Below are 13011 nucleotides of genomic sequence, written 5' to 3'. Positions count from 1 at the left end.
CTTATATGGTATTTAGACACATTAACATCTTCTTTTTTTTTACACCTTTTTCTCCCCAATTTCGTGGTATCCAATTGTTTAGTAGCTACTATCTTGTCTCATCGCTACAACTCCCGTATGGGCTCGGGAGAGACGAAGGTCGAAAGTCATGCGTCCTCCAAAACACAACCCAACCAAGCCGCACTGCTTCTTAACACAGAGCTTATCCAACCCAGAAGCCAGCCACACCAATGTGTCGGAGGAAACACCGTGCACCTGGCAACCTTGGTTAGCGTGCACTGCGCCCAGCCCACCACAGGAGTCGCTGGTGCGCGATGAGACAAGGATATCCATACCGGCCAAGCCCTCCCTAACCCGGACAACGCTAGGCCAATTGTGCGTCACCCCACGTTAACATAATTAAATAAAATATGACTTCTTTACATCCTGTTTTGCAGTAAAACTAAGATAATACAAAAAAAGTACAATTGACACTTTTGAATGCTAATATAATATATTCATTTTGATACATTTAGAGTTTTTGGTCAATATGACATGCCTATAAGATCATCCAAATATCAGTTTCAAAACCCTTCATTTTCCCTTCATTTTTAACATTGGACACAGTGTTACATTTAACCCCGTAGCCTGTTACATTTAACCCCACCTACTGGGTCAATTGTAACATTTCACTCCCGCCACTTTTGGTTGAATTGTAAACAACTGGTCTGTTCTAGAACCCTAGTTAGTGTGTAATGGTAGCTGAGATATGTATGTTGTTTGTATAATCATATTATTTAATTTAAATCCACTAATATCCACTAATATTAATTAATTCATCCACTAATCCATTAATCCATTAATCCACTAATATTTTCATAATAAGCAAAAGCCTGAAAGGGTTACTTTGTTCTCCAGTCTCCCCAACCATTTTTTCAACAAATAATCGACCATCGATGATGTTGTGAGGCACATTTAATAACACTTTATTTCAATGTTCTGTCATTATGCCTAAACAAATTTGTCATCAACATGATTTAGAACGTATATTATATATGTTGTGAGAACTCAAGTTAAATGCATACGGACTTCATCCTTCATTTTTTCCCCCCACCAGACCATCATTGTGACACAGAAGATCAGCTTGCAAGGAGAGAATGAGGAGGACCCCATCCCTGAGACTTCATGTCAGGACCACATGATAGGTAAGCTTTTTACTGTGGCCGTGGGCCTACTGTAGCGATCGTCTGAAAACATATAACATTTTAGCTCTAATCAGCGTCATTAAAGTGCATTTTTCCAACATAGACAGTTTCAGTAGTCACCAGCTATACATCTCCGACGTTTGCTGTCTGTGTGAAGTATTTCTGTAATAGATTATACAAACGGTCTCTTATTTTAGGCTTCTGTACAGAAATAACTGTTGCCATTCATCACCTAATGGCAAATGCATGTGGGACTTGCATATGTAACACATTCTCATACCAGTGAAAAACTGTAGGCTTAGAGCCTCGTCTTCTCACTGGCAGAGTGAGTCTTCATTATCACGCCACTCTCCCACTGCATGTTGAGGTCATCAACAAAATGGTTACTGTCTCCAGCGTTCAAAAATCCTTTTAGCGTTGCCAGTGCACATTGTTGTTTACGTGGCTAAGACATTGAGGGTTGTCGGGGCAGCTGCTGTTCTGAGAGCTTTGGTAGCATACAATGTGTGATGAGAAAATTATATGCAACAACACCCACTTACTATTTCAATGACAAGGCAATCTTTACTACATGCTGGGCAGTTTGTCATTCATTGGCATGTGGAAGGCATTCTTAGGGAACGGGACTGGGACAGGGTAATCAATGTTTATTAGAGCTGCATAATGCTAGGTGCCTATCGCCCTGTTGGAAATCTTTAGGCAGTTTATGTGCCACTCAGTCTATCTTTTAAGAGAAGACTGTTGTCCATTCAGGAATGGGGTCTTCTCTCAGTTAGTCTGGCTTTGGCATTACGTAAACAGGAGAGCAGCAAAACTTGTGCAAAAGGTGCAAAAGGTGTTTGTGATGCCTCGACTTGAATTATAGTGGTCTTTTCTTTCTATTTGAAGTTTGTCCTTATTTTCACACAAGATTATGATGTCCGTTGCTTAATTTTGTTTATTTATTTCCATGCATATAATAGGTCTACACAGATAATATTGCTGCTGGTAAGCAGTATTTCACTCAATATATAACTCATTTATGTTGACTATCATAATCACTATTTAAATCAAGATGTATCTAAAGGATCGACATTATGGACTTAGACTTAAGTAATTTTGGACATCATTTACATCGAACATGGAAAACATAGGCCTATATACAGTTACTTATAAAAGCTGCTCTTTTTGGCTCTAAGTCATTTTTATATGCTAGCCTCTGTATTGATGGGGTCGACCACACAAATATTGTCAGAAATTGTTTTGACATGGGAAAATTCCCAGGATGTATGAACAATTCCCTGATTCAACTAGGCCCCATATCGTGGAACAGAGCCAAAAATAAGATTGTTAATCGTTTCTGTATTCTAATTAACTGAATGGCATATTTAATTCTGCCAGCTAAGCACATCTATCCAACCTCCCATCAGTATGAATTAAAGCTCTCATAAAGATTTAAGCAGAGTCCACTTATAGGTCCTGAAGTCCAGCCTAGCATATCATTTTACCCTGGGCTTTTATGGGTAGAATATGTCACACATTTGCCTGATCTCAATTACTTATCTTCTCTGAATACACAAGAAACCAGATACAAAAATTGCATTTTGTTTTGACATAATGTGATATTGTAGCAGGGATTAAAACCGGAAACTAGAAAAGGACGCAGATGGACTCATGAGTCTATGAGGTGTGGCTTTGTCATGGTTCAAATCAAATCAAATCACATTTGATTTGTCACCTTACAATGAAATGCTTACTTACAAGGCCTTAACCAACACTGCAGTTTAAAGAAAAAGGAAATATTTACTAAGTAAACTATATATTTTTTTAAATGAAGAGCAACAATAACGAGGCTATATACGGGTACCAATAACGAGTCAATGTGCAGGGTTACAGGTTAGTCAAGGTAATTGAGGTAATGTGTACATGTAGGTAAAGGTACTATGCATAGATAATAGATAATAAACAGCTCACGTTTGACCTTTGATTTGTTGATTTTTAACGGTTTGAGGTCTTGGTCATGTGACGATAGTCACGACCTCTGGTTGCAATTCCCATGCAGTTGCGATGGTGGTTCATGTCTGGGTTTTACATGCGTCCTCATCATAACATGTCATTAGGTCTGCAGAACTTGCTCTCTATCTCCAGGAGGTTCAATGTAGAAGTGATTGGGATCACGGTAAACACAATTTCAGCCCCTCCCTGATACTTTTCCCTTTGATTTTAGATAGCATTACCCTAGGGCCATTAAAATCATACCCTTCGAGGTCCGGAGTACTGCTGGTTTTCTGTTCTACCTCATAATTAATATGCGCCAAACTGGTGTCCCAGGTCTAAACTAGTCCCTGATTAGAATAATAATCGGTGGAACTGGCTTCGAGGTCCATATTAGACCTGGTTATAGTGTGAGTGCAAAGGGCATATTGAAAACAACTGCCAAATCAACTCCTTTGGTTATTACGCTTTGTGAGGTATGGGTGTCTCCCTCTTTCTCTTTCCTTCCTCTCTTTCTCTTTTGTTTCCCTTTCTCTATTATATCCCCCTCTTTATCTTCTCTGTCTTTTCCCTTGAATATAGGATCAAGAACGTGAGACATTTTGAACTGGGTTACACTTGCTGCATAATGCAGAACTCTGTAGTAATTGATCAGCTGCTGTTTTAGGGGCTGGCCACTACCGCCCCCGTGATGACTCATTGCAGATTAATCTGAGCAACATAACAGGCCATCTGTCCATCGAGGTGGTTTATGACCACCTCAGCTACAACATTACTGCAGAGTAGGAGGTGCAAGGGAGGCAGAAGAAGACACATATGCCTACAATATGACTCTAACTGTGCACTAATAGCATGATTTAAGTTGACTCTGTTTACTCCCAGTCATCCAGTGGGATGTTTCTGATGCATAATTGAATGAATTCTTGTTTTGACACACTGTTGGTTTAATTGAATGTCTGGCTGCACATTTAGAGGGGACTGTAAATATTGCTTTATTAGGTTAATAATGTATTTTACAACAGCAGTGCATTGCCTCTGATAAAGAGGCAATTTGGAGCTTTGGTTTTAATTATGAGGGTTTGGTTTTAATGATGAGGGTTTGATTTTAATGATGAGGGTTTGGTTTTAATGATGAGGGTTTGATTTTAATGATGAGGGTTTGATTTTAATGATGAGGGTTTGATTTTAATGATGAGGGTTTGGTTTTAATGATGAGGGTTTGATTTTAATGATGAGGGTTTGATTTTAATGATGAGGGTTTGATTTTAATGATGAGGGTTTGATTTTAATGATGAGGGTTTGATTTTAATGATGAGGGTTTGATTTTAATGATGAGGGTTTGATTTTAATGATGAGGGTTTGATGCAGCTGTTAGATGATGTTGGGCCCTATGTTTATGGGTGTTTGTACTAAAGCATATCCATGGAAGTTATGAGGGCTACCTCTTACATGCCTTGATCCCCTTCAGGGGAAACAGTTCATTCATGAATTCATGAATTCAATCATCCATTTATTCATTCGATGGATGGATGTGTTAGGGCATATAGAAGAAGTGGATGTTTATGGTCTGGGCGTTACACGACCAAGCTCCAGGGTTAAGGGCAGAGCTAGCAGAAATCGACCCAACTCTAAAAAAAAATAGGTCCCATGCTTTTCCATGAAAGGCAGAAAGAAATAAGAACTTACAGATTGTTCTACGGGGAAAAATATCTTCCAAAACAACTGCTTACTCGAAAGGATCAATCATTTCCAAGGTTTTTCCATCCTCAACTAGTCTACAATAAATATATAACGCTAGATTGATATTTTCTACTTTTGCAATGCAGCAACATACTGTGCAACCTACAATGAGAACAGCAGAATGTCAAAGCTGCAGTCATATCAGCCATAAGACCTTCCCCCTCTTTTGTCTTTAAACTGAATTCATGTTAGAACTAGTTCAACACTCTCTTTCTTTTCCTTACCCAAATTGTTGCAATTAAGTCATGAGCACAGAATGATTAGCCAACATCATTCACAGTTACATGGAATTGGATCATGCCGAACAGCCCTCCATCTGTCTCGCTCGGAGAGGCTTTGCAAAACGGTGTATTTTAAGCTATGTCCATCTGTTGCTACAATGCTCTTAGATCACTGCGCAGTGTGGAACATATCAAGTTCGGCGAATGTGTGTAAGTCAACATAATGCCGATACAGGAGGTAGGGAGACAAATCACAAATAAATTGTCACTCTAAAGTCACGCTGGGTTCCAAATGGGTGAAATTAGACTGGGAACGCAGAGAGAGCTAGGACTTACAAGGGGCCGCTCTTTTTAGATCCTTTTCAAGATTAGTCAGATACCTTCATTAATATTATAAAGAAGTGATACAGATTTGTATATAGATTTGTATGTAGATTTGTATATAGGAATAAACCTGATGAATTAGGTTTTGTCCTCGGAGGACAAAGGCAATGCGTATCCCAAGTCATATTACAAGTCATACGAAAAGTTCAGACCTTTTTCCTGTGTTACATTTCTACAGTTTCTCGTAATGATTTGGCTTTGGATTGTACCCAGGTGCTCCATAGGTGAAGTAATGCTCCTGTCTCTCTTGCTTTTGCCTCCATTCGTCCTCCAATCTTATTGAACCTACCCAAGATGCCCTTTTTACCCATAACCCCTTCAGTTGCTTGTGAATCCAATCCAGTGGCTCCTCCTCCTTTTCCATTGCTCCCCCACCCCAACCCATCATCACACGCTGCTTTTCCTGTGTCGTCGCCCCCCCCCCCCCCCCCCCCCCCCAGACTCCAGCAACCAGATGAGAACCCTGGACAGCGGGATTGGCACCTTCCCCCTCCCTGACTCCGTCACCCGGATCAACGGGCGCCACATTCCCAGATCTGAGTCCAGCCCCGACCGGATGATGGCAAGCGTTCACAGTCCCACTGATCCTGACCAGGACCTCGTCTCGGCCTCTGCTGCTCATTCCCCATCCCATGTGAAAGTGCCTTCCCTGTCTGAGACCCACCCGCATGCACCACCCACCAGTGCCCTGGGCCACTCCCTGTCTGACCCTTCAGTTACTGGAAGAGGTTGTGGACAGGAAGCCTTGAGCTGCCTCCCCAGACCATCCACCTCAGGTAAGACTGGGGGTTCACCTCATATCAACATCCCCGTTACGTCCCCATTCTATACGCATCTCCCAAAGCGTGCACTTCCACACTCCCCTTTGTGAATTAAGAAGCATTGGATTGCCATAAGCATTGGCTGTCCACACCAATGTTCTTATACCAGTCCAGTCCCATCATGTGAGGTGGATTGTTCAAGTGCACACTTCAAGGAGAAAAGTCAATGATAGGGACACACCCACTGTTACAGGCTCTGTGTTGTCTCTGGTTCATGCCAATGGTTTTATGTTAGGTAAACCAATGATCCGCAGCTGCATATAAACGCTAGAATGGCTGGGCTGGCTCAGAGGATGTTTGGCCACTATCATGAAACCCTATTTGGTGTAAACCCATCTATAAACTGTGTATAAAATGAGAGAGGATAAAATTCTGATTCTCACTGGCTCAATTTGATTGTGCAATGAGGGTGGCAGTGTTTTACTTCAATTCACATCATTATGGGGCGGCAGGTAGCCTAGTGTTTAGAGCATTGGGCCAGTAACCGAAAGGTTACTAGATCGAATCCCCGAGCTGACAAGGTAAAAATCGATCGTTCTGCCCCTGAACAAGGCAGTCAACCCACTGTTCCTAGGCCGTCGTTGTAAATAAGAATTTGTTCTTAACTGACTTGCCGAGTTAAATAAAGGTTCAATAAAAAAGTATGACCCTTAAGTCACTCTCAAGAATTCACTATACATGTTCTACCCTCTCAATCTCAACAGAGGATCCATTCTCCACTTGAAGGTATTCAGTGAATAGGAAAATCTTCTACCTTTTGTTAATCAATCTCCTATGCATTTTGAATGCTGGACTAGATGGATAAGCCTATTGATTTGGTATTCTGAGTTATATTCTGTAGCTCTGCTTAACAAACTGTAGCTCTGCTTAACAAAGGACACTGTCCCCCCCACCCACCTTCACAAAACCATCCGGATAATACGACCCACAGACCATATCCCAAGGATAAGTCGCTAATACAATTAGACACGCAAACTCACTAGCAACAATTAGCGACATAGATCATAAACCACCTTCTGCCTGTTCTTTCACTGCAGCAACACAACAGTATCACTGTGGGTGGGGAGGAGAGAGAGAGGGATCACATAGGCTGAGGGAAGTAACACTTACAATGTACTCGTACAGTATAGGGATGAGTGATCCCAGTGATTTATGCAATCAGGGAATTAGTGTCGATCTGTGTGACCTAGGTACTGCAGTTAAGGTAGGCATGACCAGCAGCTGTCATTATAAGGAATAGAGAAGGAACCTAATCTCCACCACGGATTCCCTCACAGGTTGTCAAGTAGATGAAAGGACTATTTTGTCCTCGGCACAGTACAAATTATTCTGCTGATGTTCCCGCGGCGCCGCCGCCAACGAGGCCCAGTTAATTATATTGTCAGGAGAAGGTAGGAAGTTGTAGAGAGAAAAAAAGGGAGAAGGAAGGGGTAGGTAGTCATTAAAATTCACACTGACTCAGCTGTGACAATCATTGGATGCTTTGTCATTGGGGGTGACAGTTTGAAGATGGTATTTCGGGGCTGCTTCAAGTCAGAGATGTAGCGGTGTAGTCTCCGTAAGGAGGATGCCATTGACTATTAATAGATGAAATGCCAAACTCTCCTCACACTTAAATAAATTGTAGCATCATGCTCATGTTGTACAGCGTGTGCTTTCACAGGTTAACAACTATATTGGCATAGCGTTAGCTATTGATGCATCCCAAATGGCAACCTATGGCCATGGTCGAAAGTAGTGCACTATAAAGGGAATAGGGTGCCATTTGGGATGTATATATGAGTCTTACTGAAACTCCGGGACCTAATAGCTTTGACTCTTTTTTTCCCCCCCGCCCTCTATGCACGCATTGCGTAGGTTCTCTTCCTGGTGTGAGTGTGTGGGTTTGGTTGTTGTCTGTGTCTCATGATTTGTTTCCCTTTACTTTTGAATGATAGATGTGATCAGAAGGAAGCGACTGAGTCAGATAGACTTATGCAGCACCAGCCACACAGTCACTACAGAGGCCCACGAGGAACAAGTGGACAAGAAGAGGAACACCAAGGACCTCAACTCATCCAGTGTAAGGAACTTCCCATGCACTATTAGGCCTATGTCAATGGGGTGGTGTTTTGGGAGCAAAATAGACTGCAATAGCATACTAATTGTGACTTCTGTACAATCCCTATACAATATCACATCTCCAAGAAGCATTATCATTATGAAAGAGTATCTCCGTAATCTGTTGAGGATACAGTGGTATTAAAGGGATTTGATCTATTTCCCCAGAGTCAGATGAACTCGTGGATACCATTTTTATGTCTCTGTGTCCAGTATCAATGAAGTTAGAGGTAGTTTCACAAGCCAATGCTAACTAGCATTAGCGCAATGGCTGGAAGTCTATGGATATCTTCTTGCATACAAGTAGACTAATTGCTCAAATCTCAAAGTATCCATTTTAGGAAGCAATTGCTAACTAGCGTTAGTACAATGACTAGACGTCTACCATAGACGTCCAGTCATTGTGCTAACGCTAATTAGCATTTTCTTGCGAAACTACTAACTTCCTTCGTACTGGATGCTGAGACATAAAAATGGTATCCACAAGTTCATCGGACTCCTGGGAAGGAGTCTTTAAAGGGATTTATCTATCTTCTCATTCTGTTCAGATGTCCCTCTCTTTCGTGAACAGGACAGAGCCGCGAGAGTGTGCACATACTCAGGCAGCAGCAGTGACACCGAGACAGAGTCTGAAGGGAACACGCTAGGCTCCACCCAAAGCACTCTTACCAACAGAGCAAAGACGAGCAACCAAGGTCAGAATCTCGCCTGCATCGCACATCCACAGACACAATATTAATGTTATTTAGATGTACTCTAGGCCTACATCATTTGATTTTAGACCGTTCATCTTGATTGGTTGATTGATTGATAGATATATTGATTTAAAATTGCTCTCCGCAGTTGACTATGAAGAGAAGACAATGAAGAGGAGCAGTGTGGGAAAGTTCCCGTCAATCATGGACTACTATCAACATGACATGTTCTCTCACATAGAGAAGGACGACCACAGGAGGAGTTTCTCCCAATACAACTTGTTGCACAACCAGTCATCGCTAGAGGGAAAAGCAGGAGACAGACTAAGCGTAAGTACTTCCTGTTGACCTATGACATACACTGAACAAAGATCTAAACCCAACATGCAACAATTTCAAAGATGTTACGGAGTTACAGTTCATATAAGGAAATCAGTCGATTGAAATAAGTTCATTAGCCCCTAATCAATGGATTTCACATGACTGGGCAAGGGTGCAGCCACGGGGTGGCCCTGGGAGAGCATAGGCCCACCCACATGGGAGCCAGGCCCTGCCAATCAGAATGAGTTTTCCCCCACAAAAGGCCTTTATTACAGACAGAAATACTCCTCAGAACGCCCTGCCAAATTCTCAAAACAACGTTGGAGGCGGCTTATGGTAGAGAAATTAACATTAAATTCCCTGGCAACAGCTCTGATGGACATTCCTTCACCGCATGCTCCCTCAAAACTTGAGACATTTGTGGTATTGTGTTGTATGACAAAACTGCACATTTTAGTGGCCTTTTATTGTCCCCAGCATAAGGTGCACCTGTGTGATGATCATGCTGATTAATCATCTTATTGATATGCCACACCTGTCAGGTGGATGGATTATCTTGGCAAAGGAGAAATGCTCACTAACAGGCGGCATGTAAACAAATTTGTGGGCAAAATTGCAGAGAAATAAGCTTTTTGTGCGTATGGAAAATTTCTGTGATTTTCTATTTCAGCTCATGAAACATGGGACCAACAGTTTACATGTTGCATTTATATTTTTGTTCAGTATATTACCTTTGACATATCCTTTTGTCGCTCATCAATTAGATGATCATGGTCTGTTGATGTTGCTTCAGGATGATCTATGGACCACTACCTCGTACCTCGAAAAAAGTCTAATGTTTACAATACAGTTTGACACTAATGTCATCAATGATGTAGTCAAACTTTCGCTCTAAATGTTATGTGAGATCATGCACTAGCTCAAAGCAAGCTGTTTCCATGGTAACTTGCACTCCAACTAATGTGAAAACAAAATCGCTGTAAAGCAACATTTGTCCTTTTCCAGCTTCTCCAGCTTTTATAAAGTGCGGACAAAGTCCACTAAGCTTGATGTCTTTCACCCTCCTATACAGCGCTGTAGTTGGATTGTTCGGACGTTTTCATAAAATAAAAAAAATGAAAGTTGCCTAATTACTTTCGATCGGCTTGCCCTCTCGTGTCAGGGGGTATTTACCTACCAGTATTTAACTTCACTGAATGACAAATGAGGAGCAGTGACCATGAAATGGCCCTCATCCCCCTCAGCCTCCACTTCCCCTCAGCTCAGTGCAGTAGAATAACGTAACACACACACACACACACACACACACGACCTTACAGAAAAATCCATCATCTGCAAAAGGATTTGACTCAACTAGAGGTCGACCGATTAACCGATTAATTAGGGCCGATTTCAAGTTTTCATAACGATCGGTAATCTGTATTTTTGGACGCCGATTATGGCAGATTACATTGCATTCCACGGGGAAACTGAGTGGCAGGCTTGACCACCTGTTACACGATTGCAGCAAGGAGCCACGGTAAGTTGCTAGCTAGCATTAAATTTATCTTAGAAAAAATTAATCAATCTTCATGTAATCACTAGTTAACTACACATGGTTGATGATATTACTAGGTTAACTAGCTTGTCCTGCATTCCTACTTCGCCAAGCGAGGGATGATTTAACAAAAGCGCATTCGTGAAAAAAGTACAATTGTTACACGAATTTACCTCACCATAAACATCAATGCCTTTCTTAAAATCAATATACAGAAGTATATATTTTTAAACCTGCATATTTGATTAAAATAAATTCATGTTAGCAGGCAATATTAACTAGGGAAATTGTGTCACTTCTCTTGCATTCATTGGACGCAGAGTCAGGGTATATGCAAAAGTTTGGGCCGCCTGGCTCGTTGCGAAATAATTTGCCAGAATTTTACATAATTATGACATTACATTGAAGGTTGTGCAATGTAATAGAAATATTTAGACTTAGGGTTTCTGCCCGTTTGATCAAATACAGAACGGTTGCGTATTTCACTGAAAGAATAAATGTTTTGTTTTCGAAATGATAGTTTCTGGATTTGAACAAAATATTAATGACCAACGGCTCGTATTTCTGTGTTTATTATATTATAATTAAGTCTATGATTTGATAGAGAAGTCTGACTGAGCAGTGGTAGGCGGCAGCATACTCATAAGCAGCTCTTAGCAATGCTTGCTTCACAGCACTGTTTATGACTTCAAGCCTATCATCTCCCGAGATTAGGCTGGCAATACTAAAGTGTCTATAAGAACATCCAAATAGTCAAAGGTATATGAAATACAAATGGTATAGAGAAAAATAGTCGACTCGTCATGATTCCTATAATAACTACAACCTAAAACTTCAAAACTGAGAATATTGAAGAACTGGGAATATTGAACCACCAGCTTTCATATGTTCTGTGCAAGGAACTTAAATGTTAGCTTTTTTACATGGCACATATTGCACTTTTATTTTCTTCTCCAACACTGTGTTTTTGCGTTATTTAAACCAAATTGAGCATGTTTCTTTATTTATTTGAGACTAAATATATTTTATTTATGTATTATATTAAGTTAAAATAAGTGTTCATTGTTCATTCAGTATTGTTGTAATTGTCATTATTACAAATACATATATATATATATATATATATATATATATATATATGTGTATATATATATATATATATATGTATTTGTAATAATATAATAATAATAATATAATATATATATATATATATATATATATATATATATATATATATATATATAAATCGGCCGATTAATCGGCATCTGCTTTTTTTTGGTCCCCCGATAATCTGTATCGGTATCGGCGTTGAAAATCATAATCGGTCGACCTCTAGACTCAACAGAAGTTCAGGGAGAGAGGAAAAATAAATGAATATTTGTAATGTTCTTGAACTATGGTTCTTAATGTTGGCCTATAGAGGTCTTGCACTATGAAAGAGGAGCAGTACTGAAACTTCCAGCTACTCTGCTAAAGCAAATACAACGTTGGAGGGCTCAGGGTGTATGCCTTTTTTAATTAAATTTACAACATCATCCTTGCCAGTCTCTTTTTGGGGTCAAACATTTCAATAAGTACAGATCTATTCCATTCTGCATTTACTGAACAATTGTCTGCTCAAAATTGAATGTGGAAAACGAATGCCCTTGGTATATGCTTTGACCCTGACAAAGGCACTGCATACAGAAACATTGGTTCATCTATTCATTGAATAACTGGGAATAAAATAGAGTATGCAGCTTTTTGTCTCCTCAGCCGTTAGTCTACACTTAATAAAACAATTTTGGATATGAGTATTCCACTCCCACTCTACAAAGATGTTTGTGCTAAAATGGCCAAGATTTGACCATTTTTATGTCAGTGTGAATTAAGGTAAAGTGTGGTTGCTGGTTGCAGACGTGGGGTTGTAACTGAGTTTTTTTTTAAACAATGTTTATGTGTGGTTGGCTTCTGCGGTGGTGAGCCGGGGGTTTGAAAGCATGGCTCGGATTGCGATGAGACTCCCTACAGAAGTGCAGCGTGTCGGACAGAGAT

At 40.4% G+C, this 13011-nt stretch overlaps 1 protein-coding gene across 4 annotated transcripts in view; it reads left to right on the top strand.

Annotated features, from left to right (window-relative positions):
* LOC109890615 (nck-associated protein 5) overlaps positions 1–13011 on the top strand; it is a 176993-nt gene that overhangs the window by 153040 nt on the left and 10942 nt on the right. For 2 of the 4 annotated variants that reach the window (XM_020482563.2, XM_020482565.2), the window contains 5 exons: positions 1097–1184; positions 5944–6279; positions 8262–8386; positions 8996–9119; positions 9268–9449. In XM_020482563.2, coding sequence (XP_020338152.2) covers positions 1097–1184; positions 5944–6279; positions 8262–8386; positions 8996–9119; positions 9268–9449 — 855 coding nt within the window. Of the gene's footprint in view, positions 1–1096; positions 1185–5797; positions 5917–5943; positions 6280–8261; positions 8387–8972; positions 9120–9267; positions 9450–13011 lie in introns of those variants that run through there. The other 2 variants (XR_004209943.1, XM_020482564.2) reach the window with 2 other exon arrangements.

Source organism: Oncorhynchus kisutch, linkage group LG5 (assembly GCF_002021735.2).
Source record: "Oncorhynchus kisutch isolate 150728-3 linkage group LG5, Okis_V2, whole genome shotgun sequence".
NCBI classification, from domain to species: Eukaryota; Metazoa; Chordata; class Actinopteri; order Salmoniformes; family Salmonidae; genus Oncorhynchus; species Oncorhynchus kisutch.
Note: the sequence above shows the minus strand (reverse complement) of the source record. Positions and strands in the feature narration are given on the sequence as shown.